This window comes from Tachyglossus aculeatus, chromosome X4, assembly GCF_015852505.1.
Source record: "Tachyglossus aculeatus isolate mTacAcu1 chromosome X4, mTacAcu1.pri, whole genome shotgun sequence".
Taxonomy (NCBI): domain Eukaryota; kingdom Metazoa; phylum Chordata; class Mammalia; order Monotremata; family Tachyglossidae; genus Tachyglossus; species Tachyglossus aculeatus.
Genome location: NC_052098.1, coordinates 2,671,774 through 2,685,451, shown reverse-complemented (window position 1 = coordinate 2,685,451; position 13,678 = coordinate 2,671,774). Strand labels below are relative to the sequence as shown.

The following is a 13,678-nucleotide window of genomic DNA, read 5'->3' as shown; positions in this document are numbered from 1 at the left end:
GATTACGGATATATACGTAAGTGCTGTGGGACTGAGGGTGGGGTGAATATCAAGTGCTTAAAGGGGACAGATCCAAGTGCTGAGGTGATGCAGAAGGGAGAGGGAGGAGGAGAAAGGGGGGCTTAAGTAGGGAAGGCCTCTTGAAAGAGATGTGATGTTAATTAGGCTTTGAAGGTGGGGAGAGTGGTGGTCTGTTGTTGGATATAATAATGATGATGGTGTTTGTTAAGCACTTACTATGTGCCAAGCACTGTTCTAAGCACTGGAGCACTGTTCTGAAGGGGGTGGGTGTTCCAGGCCAGATGGAGGTAGTGGGCAAGGAAGGGGTCAGCTGCGAGGTAGATGAGATCCAGGTAGATGGGCATTCTAGGAGCAAAAGGAGCAGACTGGGTTGTAGTAAGAAATCAGTGAGGTAAAGTAGGAGAGGGTGAGCAGATTCAATGCTTTAGTCCATTATTATTATTAAGAGAACACTCATTACTCACTTTCGCCTTCCTGTAGCATTTTCAACAGCTGTGTATTTCTTGATTTTACTTCTTTATATTTCACCTAGTATTCAAAGAGATTCAGTTTTGAAATAGAAAGGATGATAAACGCGACCTGTGAGTCAACCCATAGCAACTTCAGAAGCAAAAAACTCTAGGTATCCCTGCAGAAACAAATACATTTAGGGCAGAACTGGGGAGGAATTAGAGCAGTTGCCAAATGGCCCGATTCCCCCCACAGAAATTTCTCCAGACCCCTCCCCGGTGGGCTGGAAGTCATTCTTGGGATCCAGGAATCCCCAGAGAGGAGTTGGGAATCCATCTCTCTCCTGCCTTTATCTGGAGCCCTGTGACCTCGGGCCAGCACCCTTCAAGAGGCGGACCGGGAAATGACCAGGAGAGGAAGTAGATGGGGAAGCCCCTGGGCTGGGAGTCTTGGAATTAGGGAAAAAGGAAGAGGACACAGAGCTACTCCCTACTCAGGGTACTATCGACAAAAACCGTTGTTCCAAACCCAAAGTGCAAATGTGGAGCAGAAGCTTCCCTGTTAAGACCCAAGCCTGAACTATCTTTTCTTAACATGGGGCTTCTGTGACTAATGAAGTATTTAGAAGTAAATGTGCAGAAAAACCTCACGGAATCAGGCCCATTTGGCAGGAATTTCATGCTCACTTGAACATGGTACTGACACCCCCCCATACACCCACCCACCACCACTGCTACTTTCTTTGCCTTATAAGCCAAGGGTAGGTGCTTCTGAGCTACAAGGGGAAGCTTCAAACTACCTGAGGTGAACAAAGCCCCAACCTGGAGAACAGTTTGAGGCAGCAGGGGGACTCAGACAGAAGAGTCACCAAGAATGTGCTCATCCACTCAACTGCCTACAGATTGTGACAGACAGAAAGAACAGTAGAGATACCGGAAGTTCAGCGCACAGCCAGAGATGCAAAGACAGACACAGAGACACATGCAAAGACAAAAAGAGACAAAAACTCAATTTAAAAATCAACTTCTCAATTTTTGGACTTTTTAATACCTGAGATTGGGGCTCTCTCCTTGCCAACCCCTTGCTCACACACTCCCTTCCTGCCTTCACATCTGGAGGATCACTGCTGTTCCCATCTTCAGAGTTCTTCTGAAAGCCCACCTCCTCCAGGAGGCCTTCCCTGATTAATCTCACATCTCCCTCACCCTATCCCCTTTCCCCCAACCCCTACTGACACTCCAGCACTTCCGCATCACCTACAACCTTGATGCTTACATACCACCCTTCGGACCACTTACATACATCTCTTTATACTCTTATTGTTTCCTCCTCATTGGATTTTATTTTAGGATCTGTCTCCCCTGCTAGATTGTAAATTCCTGAGGACAGGGATCATGTCTACTAGTTCTAGGGTACTTTCCCATGTGCTTAGCACCATGCTCTGCCCACAACAGGTGCTTAATAAATATTACTGATTTACTGAGTCTGAAGTCATGAGGCTTTTCTGTACTACCTCCTCTTTGATTTATTTCTGCTTATATTCTCTTTCACAGCTCTAGACATCGCTACTTTCATACACAAATTATATGCAAAAATGCAAACTTTGGGGAACAAACCAATGGAGAAAATGTCCCCAGTATATCATCCACGAGGCTAAGAATGTTTTTCACATTGCCCTCACACGACAGGCTGATGAATAGAAGTAGTTTCTATTATAAGCGTACTTTACTAGCAGGAGAGCAAACTACCAAAGTGTTTTGCTTACTTGAAAAAAATCTGTTTTAAAGAAAGGTACGATTCTTCCTTCTCTTCTAAAACAACTGGTTTTTGTCAAGCCAGTGTTATGAGAATATCATTTACATTTTTGGAAACTAGAATGAAAATGCATTTTTCATTCTACAAATTCTTCAATGGAAAAGCCTCTCATTCTATAGCAATATTCCCAATAATTTACTGGTGCTCCACTATTATTCTTCTCCCTATCTGTAACTGATTTTAATTTTGTCCCCCAAAGCAAAATGTAAGCTCCTTATGGGCAGGGAATCGTATTTACTAACTCTATTGTACTGTCCTCTCCCAGACACTTAGTACAGTGCTCTGTACACAGTAAGCGCTCAGTAAATACCGTTGACTAAGTGAAATGGGATGGAAAAAAGTCTATTATTTTGGTTTTCAATTCATAGCCTTGCATTTTAATCCCTCCTAATAAGAAAATTGTAAGTTTTTTTGCCTAACAAAAGTTTCCAAATACCATATTTGTCAAATCAAAAGATGCTTCAGAAAAGGTATCCTTGAAATGAAAAAATCAAGATAAATTAACAAGTGAAGTTCCATTCTCTTCTGAGAAAGCTGATTCATTTTTCTTTTCATTTTGTTTCAAAAGCTTAGTGATCCACTCCCTTGGGTATGGAAGGGAAAGAACAGAGGGTGTGGAGAAGAGTGAAGAGAGCCAACGCAGTGCACATTGCTAGAGTGACAATCTCTGAGGATCCTCAATCGCAAGACCTTAGACCCTTTTAATCCATATTCAAAAAAGAAACAAAGTATTTGTAGTTAAGAAATAGGATGGCTAAAAGACGTGGAACACTTTTTCCTATTTATAACCATACAAACCTCCCACTGAGTGATCACATTTTGCAACTTCTGTATTTCTGCATCTTTCTTTTCAAGATCCAATTTCAATCTTTCCATTCTCCCATCTTTCAAAGCCAACTCCTAAAAAAAAAAAAACTTTAGAACTACTCTCCATTTGCATGAAGCGCTGAACACTCCCATAAGAATTGCTTCTCCCTCATTCTTTGTTGAAAACGAAAATCCTTTATGAATGGAAATGTATTTTTAAGGACCAAAAACTTATTTTCTGGTGACTCCACCGTGACTTCTGATGCGTTTTGGAATGGTGGAAAAGAGCTTTGCTCTCTTCCCAACAGCCCCCTAAATTGTAGGATCAGGAGGGTAACAGAGTGGCAGAGGAGATTGTGAGTCGTGCTCCACTAGGTTCTCCATAAATATCACTACTATGTCTACTAACTGCTTACTGAGGATATTTGCGCACCAAGTTTTATAAGTAGGAAAATGCTGATCACCATTTTGACTTTCAGTAGGTAACTGGGTGGGGATACGTCCATTACCTAGCATATTCAGTAATATTTTATATCGAATGGTAAACAGGAAAAAAGAAAAAAAACAACCTTAAATCATTTCATTTTTTAAATTTCAATGGCCACCCATTCATTGTCTTTTAAGAGAAAATCAGCTAGTTTACATGCCTGGGGCAGTTTGAGGACCACAGAATTATTTGTTTCATTAAAGTCTGGGAGCTGTTCTCTTCTCTTTTCTTTAATGAGAATTTTATGAACATCATCTTCCAATCTATTGAAGAATCCTCCATCAGGAGATGAAGTCTGGGAAGAGCTCATTTTCTGTTAACAACGAATTGCGATTTATTATCACTGCACATAGAAGTCAACATACTCAAGAGAATCACCTGGCTTCACCCTGCCATCAAGGGAAGGTCAGAGGTAGAAGCACAGAAGCAATGAGAATTGGGGAATCGGAATCTCACCCATAAACTCTTCTCTTCCTTTAACTCACACCTCCCTTGGGAAGAAGGAGGAGAGGTGGTGGAGGCATGCCAGAAGAAAAGAAAGCACAAGGAGTTTCAACTCTCCATTGCCATTTCAATCATTTACTGTACGAGCTTATCATCATCTTTAGTTTTTTTACAATTGACATGAAAATTTCTCCTCATCCACATTGAGCAGATTTTTCCAAAGCCTCTTCTCCTTTGCCCTTAGAAGTTCTGCCCAACTCCAAGTACTCTGGACACCACTGGGGAGGTCCAGGACCCAGAGAAATGGGAAGGGACACGGCGACTGGCCTTCTGTCTCCCCCACCCCTCTAGAAATGGCTGAGAGCTGCAGAGGATCTGTGGGTCTCTCAGATGGGCCATATAGGGTCTAGCTCTAGGTGTGAAGCGCCCATTTTCATTCTGGCGTAAAGGTTAGGCTACTTTCAATCCAGAATTGCACGGATTGTATCAAACTCAATGCTCTGCATTCACACTGAGTTTAGCCTGCCTCTTTCCTGAGTGAAGAGACCCGAGAGGGGGCAAAATTAAAGCCTATCAAATCATGAAGGGTGCCAGCTATGGAAACACAGCACTGTCTCTCCCCCAATCTCACAACACTGAGGAGACAAACATTGAACCTTGAAGGGGACTGGTTCAAAACAAACAAAAGGAAGCAAGTAGTTGGCTCGGGGCCCTCTTTACCGCAGTACGTTGTGCAGGCCAAAAATGTGTCAGTCCAACAGGGGTTGGATAAATTCACGAATGAGTTGTTTCATATTGGGACACCTGAGGGGACGTTAGGAAGGTGGAGGGACTTAGGGATGATAAATAGGGAAACCCCCAAACATTAGAATCAACGTCAAGGAGGTCAACCTTCAAGCAGCTTGTGGCCACTGTCGGAGATGGAACAGTAGGCCAGGTGGGCCACTGATCCAGCCCAGTCAGAACAAGGCTTCTGGTTCTTGTGATTTTTCACCAGTTGAGCTGAAACTACCATGTTTTCAGAAACTTATACAATTCTAAGGGCCCACTTAGAATGTCTCGGTTAAAAAGTGATGTATTGATAACAATACAAATGACTGGCTTATAATGTAATGCACTTTCAGAGGACCTTGCCAAGGACTCAAAGAGAAATAGCCTTAAAGCGTCATTTAAACATGACTCTCTCGGACAACTTGATCAACAGATTACAAAATGAAACAAGGTGGGATGGATGGCCAGAAGCCTTGACAGTACTTAATTTGATGAGGCAGTCTTCCTGAAATGAGCATGAAACATATCAGAAGGATAATGAATTCCCAAACTTACTTCTATAAAGAATTCAGGAGACTGGCATTTGTTTGAATCAAAATATGGAGGCTTTCTAAATCCAGTATTTCCAGAGGTGCCTCTTTTCAAAGCACACTAAGGTTTCTAAATATTGGTCTGAGGCACCAAAAAATAATGCCAAGGCACTGCTGCTCTATCACACTGAGGTATTTCGCTCAATCTGTAAATTATTTACATGTCCGTAAATTAGTTATGTGACCACCCCTACTCAAGCAAAGTCTAATTAAAATTGCATCTCCTCCAAGAGGCCTTCCCTGACGACACCATCTCCCCTACTCCCACTCCCTTCTGCATCACCCTCACATTAGGATTTGCAGCCTTTATTCACCCCACAGCACTTACGTCCACATCCATCATTTATTTATTTATATTCACATCTGTCTCCCTCTCTAGACTGTATGGTCCTCAGGGGCAGGGAACAAGTTCGCCAACTCCATTATACTGTACTCTCCCGAGAGCTTAATACAGTGCTCCGCACACAGTAAGTGATTGTAAATTATTTATTTACATTAATGTCTGTCTCCTCTAGTGGAGGAGAATGTGGGCAGGGAATGTGTCCATTTATTGTTATGCTGTACTCTCCCAAGTGCTTAGTACAGTGCTCTGAACATAGTGCTCAATAAATACCATTGACTGATTTCTACAAATATATACGCATATACTTATGTATATGATATATAAATGAAACACAAAGACTGCTCCTTGCCATGCTGTTGTTTTTGTTGTTGGCAGCTCCTAACACTGTTCTCACCATATTAACGCAGTGCCTCAAATACACCAACACATATCAACCTTGGCAAAAAGTTGTCTAAGGCACTGAAAACCGAATTCTGTGCGTTCCCTGGCTGTGTGGGTAGTATAAAAATCAATGCTAAAAAGAGACGCTCCTAGTCAAAAATCAAACCCAATGGAAAAAGGCTTAAATTGTGACCCGAGAAGGAGCCAGCCAATGACATAGAGAGAAAGGAAAATTTGCACTCTGCAGCAGCAAGCACACATTGTGACTGAAGGCATTGGAAGTTAACTATGGTAACAAGGTAAAAGCCACCACCACCACCACCATCCACTCACCCAAAAGATTTTAGGGGCTTGGCATTGGAGAGAAGGGAGCTGGTTACAGCTTGGGGGAACTTACAGGAGGAGAGATGGAGGGCCCTAGTAGAAAGAGCATGGGCCTTGGAGTCAGAGGACCTGGGTTCTAATCCCAGCTCCCCCACTTGTCTGCTGTATGACCTTGGGCAAGTCACTTCTCTTCTCTGGGCCTCAGTTACCTCATCTGTCAAATGGGGATGAAGACTGTGAGCCCGATGGGGGACAGGGACTGTGTCCAACCCGATTTGCTTGTACAGTGCTCTGCACATAGTAAGCACTCAATAAATATGACTGATTGATTGTAAATTATTTAATGTCTGTCTTCTCCTCTAGACTGTAAGCTCCTTGTGGGCAAGGAACACTTTATTGTTATATTGTACTCTCCCAAGTGCTTAGTACAGTGCTCTGCACATAGTAAGCGCTCAATAAATATGACTGATTGTAAATTATTTAATGTCTGTCTTCTCCTCTAGACTGTAAGCTCCTTGTGGGCAAGGAACCCTTTATTGTTATATTGTACTCTCCCAAGTGCTTAGTACAGTGCTCTGCACATAGTAAGTGCTCAACTGATTGATTGATACTTTGAAGAGCCCACTGATAGTTAGTGGGTAGCTAAGGAACTGCAACAAATGATTCTGTCCAACTAATGTATCCAAGATCGGTTGAACGCCGATGAAATACCAAACAACAGGGGATCCTCGAGCACTTAGTACAGTGCCTGAACATGGTAAGCACTTAACAGATACCACAATTATTATTATTACTCCCCCTGAAACTCTCCTTGGCTATTTTTCATCGGGCAACATCCATTCTGCATTAATATAACAGACCGCCCTTGAGCGAAGATGGAGGCTTGTACTGACCTCTAGTGGACAAGTGAGATCTGTCATTCATGAAATTCATCTGGAACTCACTTCAACTTCCAAAACTTCCATATTCTCTTTTAAATCCCATGCAGATCCTAGAGGCTATATTTCCGTGTAAGACCAACCGTTTAATACTGACCAAGAAATTCATTCCTGTTACAATGTGCAGCTTCCTACTACTTTGCTTCCATGTAAAATATAAATAAGGATATTTGATGGGTGAATGTAATTTTACACTGATAATGAACTGCTTTAAAAATCTGCTCTGATGCTGCAGTTGTGTTAGTTATGTAATTTTTGGCACCCACATATAAAGTTTCTCTCTAAAAAGCACCATGGTCTAATTTTTTTTAACTAATGAAGACATTTGTTAAAGAATAAAATATCTACTACAACAAAGACCTAGTTAAAATAATCTTACCTCACTTTTTTTACTAAGGTGATCTGTAAAAGGAAAGAAAAGAGTTGACTATTTTTAATAGAAAAATCAAAACAGATAAAAAGGAGTTTAAACATTTGGTAGCTTGAATAGGGACATTTAGAATTCAGCTTACTGTCCAGATTTTTTTCAACCTGACTGTATGTGCCCTTTCTGGTTACGCTACATTACGACATGCAAGTGTTCAATTGCTTTAGCCTAGATCTCTCAAACTTTTCAAAGTAAGAAGCATTTTGGGATCGACAAAGTGATTTAAGTATGTAGGTCTTTACTTTCTACTTTGAAGAGCACACTGATAGCTAGCAGGGAGCTAAGGAACCTCGACAAATGATTCTGTCCAATTAATGTGTCCAAGATCAAGTTGAATGTCAATGAAATACCACACAACAGGCTCCATTGTAATGCTCAAGACTGTTGTGGGGCCCGCCCAAGCACCAGGAGCTATGACCAGTTTTTTGCCTCCTTGGTTTGGTCCCGTCTCTTGATGTGAGGCATCCTCTTGTGGGTATCAGACCAATTTCTTTCTTACAACAGCTAAAAAAATGTACACGTTGCTGAACAGAGGTTGTCATCTAAATTTAGAAATTTTAAACATAACTTGGCAAATACACTTTGATTCCTTGATAGCGATAAGTTAATTTAAAGGATGTGGGAACAAGATTCTGGCACCCGAATCAGTGCACTCGTGCTGGAAAAGAGTTGATAAGGGAGTTTGAACCTAGTAAAAATAATCTTACCTCACCTTTTTTTAGGCTATTGTTTCAGGCATTTCTGGCAGTGGCAGAACAGAAGTCCAGGCTCAGGTATTACACAGCAGTTGCAGCTAATTTAAGCAATAGTGTAACACAAAACATTTTTTTAAAGGCTAGTGTTCTTAGGCCATCAGTCTGCCTAACTGACCAATAAGATAATGCTTTACAGTTAAATCAATCAGGTGCTTTCTTAAGAGAATGCTTCTTACACCTGGCAAGATTCTTCCTAGTGCTCGGCTCACTGGGAACCCAGCACGTTAGCTGCTTTAGAGAGGACGCTTCTGGTTATTTCTTCAGATTTTTCTAGCACTAAATAGCGCAGGATAGCAGTCAGACACGATTGAGTCGTGGCCAAACTTCTGTTCGATGGGCCAAGCCAGTGGGACGGGGAGGTGGCATCTGAGGAGGTGTTGGGGGTCGGAGAGAGGGGAGGGGAACAGAGCACATCCTGAGAGTTACCGCAGTCACGCTACCCGTTGCCCAAATGGAGGCACCGGTGAACTCAACTGGGATTATAAAACAAAGGTCTAAGCAAGAGGAGCCAAGAGGTGACATGCTGAGGACAGCTTCACATTCCACCCTCTACCATGTGGATGGAAAATTGCTAATCCAAGCACTAAATGAGAATTTAAGCATCCTGAGTGAACACATCTCTCTGAAAGCACCTTACTCCTAGGAAGTGACGTGACACCAGAGAGAAGACAGCTTATTATCTGATTGGAATAAGAAGCCAATTCCTGAGGCCTTCCCCTTCCAGATTCAGTTCACAGATGTGTTTAGACTGGGTAAATAAAATGCTCTGTTTGTAAAAGGCACGCTCTCTCCGGTTGGCTAACATATGCTGGTGCCAGGTTCACTGCTTTCTATAATTAGAAAAACCATGTAATTCTGTTTTTAGCTTCACTAAAGAACGTAATTTGATTAAAGCTAGGATTCTAAAACCGACCAGCGGGAAGAATCATGGGCGGGGGAGTGATTACCCGATCTCGGGATTAGTGTTGAAGATTTGGGAGATGGGGAGTTAGGTGAAGCCCTTTACTTTTCCCCTGTAAAATCTGAGATTTGAGCTCAGGCCCCTCAATCACTTAATCAAAGGGGTTGATTGATGGCTCTTATCCAAATCATTCTCTCTCTAGGTCTCTCTCTCATTTCACTGCAGTCTCGAAATCTGGGTACCCAACCCTGACTCTGCCTCTAGGTCCCTGGAACCTCCTGCCTTTGAAACAAACTGCTGGCACCTAAGAAGCCAGATAGAGGTTTTTGTTTCTTTCTAATTCCCACCTCTAGCTCCCTTGGAAGGAGAGGCTGAGAAGCAATAGATGAAATGAAACTGGGCACCACTGTTTTGCTTAATGTAAAAGCTATCTCGAGTAAAAGGAAGATAAAGTTATGGGTTTCGATATGACTTTTGGAAAAACCACACAATTACTCTTTGTTACAGTTCATCTGATAAACTAGGCTTAAAAGAGGTAGGAGCACTCAAATGTAGGAAAAGATATATGATAAGTGTGCCATCTTGGGTCTTAAAATTATTAAACCCCCAATCTGGCTGTACCATATTTCAAAATGAATTTTTAAAAAATAGATTGTGCTCCAAATAAGTGAGATAAAAGTTGCTATTTTGTTCAAAATCTGGTGAATAGTCTTATGTCCTATAGTCAACTCCAGAGAAGATTTTAATTCATGAAGCACAAAATAATCCAAACCTATATTGGCTTCTGATTGAAAATCTTTCAATGATACTTTTAGAGGTTTGTCTTTTCCCTGATGGCTCTTCTTTTTTTCTTTCTTATTCACCCCCTTTGGCAGAAGTGAAGCATTTTCAACATTTTTATATTCCTACAAGAGAATACAAAAACATTTTAGTACATTAATTTTCAAGCTCTTTCCAAAACAATCAAAACGCTACATTTTACAAAAATAATCATGAGGGCTTTGAACATGATCCCTTTTACTCCAGACTAATTAACTGAAGGAAACAAGTCTATTTTTGAAGCTCCAAATGCAGCTGTTTACACAGTAGCTCAAACAGCCAAGTCAATGTTACCAACGTTCATCAAGATTACTTTTTAAAAATCAATCTTTAGATCTAAAAAAAGTAAATGTACTATACTGGACCAATGTCAAGCCTATCGCATAGATTCATTCATTAGCTTCGTGCAGATTATTATTCTAAATCGAAACTGCCTCATTGACAGTTTTTCCACAGTTGGAAGTTAGTCAGGGAGGACTTTAGCATGGGCCATCCAAAATTCAGGAGTTACCATAAAATAATTTTAAGAAATAATTGAGTAGTTTTTTGGTTTGGTTTTTTTGGGGCACGGGGGGTGGGGGAGAGGGGAGAGGGAATAGCTCTGAACAAAAAGCAACAGTAAGGTACCAGAGTAACTTGATTATAGTAATGAGGGAAGAGAACAACTACTTCAACCTGCTCTCAACCTCTCTTCTCATTGTCTCTTTCGGTTAGAAAACCAACAAGTACATAGCAAAATTATTTGATTTGAATTTCCCCTCCTCTCCCTGGCTGACCTGTGGTGGAAAGGCTAATGAGTGGTGAAATGTTTAGAGGGAGGATCAGGAGGGTAAGAAAATAGGTCGGGTAATTAAAATTTGATTGGTTCGAACATTAAGACATACACTCATAAAACTTAATTCGGAAGTTACAAATGCAAAGGTGAATAACAGACATAAGAAGGAATTTACTCTATGAAGACAAGGTGGCTGGATATTTTCTTTCCAGTGTAAGAAAAATTGTTGAAGAATAACTTCCCCTCTCCAAACACGACTCTACACAACAAAAGGGGTCATTTTTAATCAGTGAGAGGGCTCCTCCAACTGAATCTGAAGCTTTAAATTATTGGTACTTTGCTGAAAGGCGTGTTTTGTTTCCTCGCACTTCATAAAAGGCAGAAAATGAAGATTTAAGCCATAAAAATCTATCCACTTTATTCCTTTTTCTAAAATACCTATAACCTAGCCCCTCTCTCAGGAGACAATGAAAACTCTTTTGGTTTGTTTCCCAAAATTACTAGTCAACTTTCACTTCACAGTTCTCCATCCTCTATTATCTTATGAGAAAAACATACTTAACAAACAACAGTTGGCTTATGAAAGAAATAGGCTGTCTGGAAGAAATCAAAAATGCCTTTTAAAAATTCCAAGAATCAAATTGGGTGAAGCAAGGCCTTAATGCCTGGTGAGTTGGGCTTCTAATATGTTCAGATTCATTAATACAAAAATACCTTTTTGTGTTCCTCATAATCCAGTTTGCTTAGCAGTAATGCCTTTTCAAGGTCTGCTTCAAACATTTCTGATGTAAACTGAAGGTAAGAAAAAGAAAAGACTCAAAAGGGCTTTTATGAAAGCACAACAATAGTTAATACCAACACATCATAAACCTTTGTCCGCCTTTGCAAAATAATACGATTAAATTGACTGAGCCAATATGTACAAGAAAAGAAGCAAATGGGGATGGCTGAGGTTTTCCCAAAGGTATTGTCCCTGCTGAAACATCCCTGAGGATCCAGAACTATCGGGTTCATGCCCTGGACAGGTGCACAAGTCTCACGTCATTTCACGGTCATGCAGAAAAGCAGTGTGGCTCAGTGGAAAGAGGCCGGGCTTTGGAGTCAGAGGTCATGGGTTTTAATCCTGACTCCGCCCCTTGTCAGCTGTGTGACTTTGGGCAAGTTACTTAACTTCTCTGAGCCTCAGTTCCCCCATCTGTAAAATGGGGATGAAGACTGTGAGCCCCACGTGGGACAACCTGATCACCTTGTAACCTCTCCAGCACTTAGAACAGTGCTTTGCACATAATAAGTGCTTAATAAATGCCATTATTATTATTATTATCATTAAAATGCACTCAACAAGCACTCAAATACCAATCAACCGACAGCATTAATTGGATGCCTACTCGGTGCAAAGCACTGTACTAAGTACTTGGGAGAGGACCATAGAGTAGGTAGACACGATCCTTGCCCTCAAGGAGATTACAGTCTAGGGGAGGAGGCAGGTACTGAAAGAATTTACAAATAGGTGGGGAGAAAGATTAATTGGGGAAGGCTTCTTGGAGAAGATGTCTATTGTTGTATTGTACTCTCCCAAGTGCCTAGTACAGTGCTCTGCACACAGTAAGCGCTCAGTAAATATGACTGAATGAATGTGATTTCAGGAAGGATTTGAAGATGGGGTGAGCTGTAGTAGCAGCAGTAATAATAATAATAAAGCACATACTATGTGCTAAGTGCCGGGGTAGCTTCAAGATAATCAGACTGGACACAGTCCTTGTCCCACAAGGGGCTCACAGTCAAGGAGAGAAGCAGCATGGAATAGTGGATAGAGCATGGGCCTGGGAGTCAGAACGTCATTCATTTATTCATTCGATCATATTTATTGAGTGCTTACTGTGTGCACAGCACTGTATTAAGCGCTTGGGAAGTACAAGTTGGCAACATATAGAGACGGTCCCTACCCAACAACGGGCTCACAGTCTAGAAACGTCATGAGCTGTAATCCCGGCTCTGCCACTTGTCTGCTGTGTGACCTTGGGCAAGGCAATTCACTTATCTAGGCCTCAGTTACCTCATCTGTAAAATGGGGATGGAGACTGTGAGCCCCATGTGGGACAGGGACAGTGTCCAACCTGAGTTGCTTGTATCCACCCCAGTGCTTAGTACAGTGCCTGGCACATAGTAAACACTTAACAAATACCATAATAATAATAAGGAAGGAGGGAGAACAGGTATTTTCTCCCCATTTCAGAGATAAGGAAGCTGAAGCACAGAGAGGTGCTTCAAAGTGATTTGCTCAAGGTCACATACCAGGCCAAGTCTCCTGACTGAGTCCTCCATGCTTTTCACTAGGCCGTGCTGGGGTCTAGTGGATCTACAGAGATTGGGAGTTCCAGGTATGGGGGTAGGCATGGGGCCAGGTAGGAAGTGGGAGACACAAGAATGAGGCACTGTGAGTAAGTGAGCTTAAAAGGAACAAAGACGGCAAGCAGACTGATGTGGGAGAACACAGTAGATAGGTAAGAGAGAGCTGATTGAGCACCTTAAGGCCAATGGTCAAGAGCTTACTACTACTACTTCTCGAGGGAGAGAGGGGTGAATTCACTTTTTCCTACCTAAAATGATTAACCCCACTCAAGACGACT

At 41.7% G+C, this 13,678-nt stretch overlaps 1 protein-coding gene across 3 annotated transcripts in view; it reads right to left on the bottom strand.

Annotated features, from left to right (window-relative positions):
* Positions 1–13,678, bottom strand: part of GKAP1 (G kinase anchoring protein 1) — a 47,926-nt gene that overhangs the window by 14,946 nt on the left and 19,302 nt on the right. Inside the window, exons 4-9 of one of the 3 annotated variants that reach the window (XM_038769980.1) lie at positions 11,763–11,840; positions 10,227–10,359; positions 7,751–7,773; positions 3,741–3,893; positions 3,085–3,186; positions 486–549 (exon numbers count right to left, since the gene is read on the bottom strand). In XM_038769980.1, the coding sequence (XP_038625908.1) occupies positions 486–549; positions 3,085–3,186; positions 3,741–3,893; positions 7,751–7,773; positions 10,227–10,359; positions 11,763–11,840 (553 nt within the window). The remainder of the gene's footprint in view (positions 1–485; positions 550–3,084; positions 3,187–3,740; positions 3,894–7,750; positions 7,774–10,226; positions 10,360–11,762; positions 11,841–13,678) is intronic. The other 2 variants (XM_038769978.1, XM_038769979.1) reach the window with 2 other exon arrangements.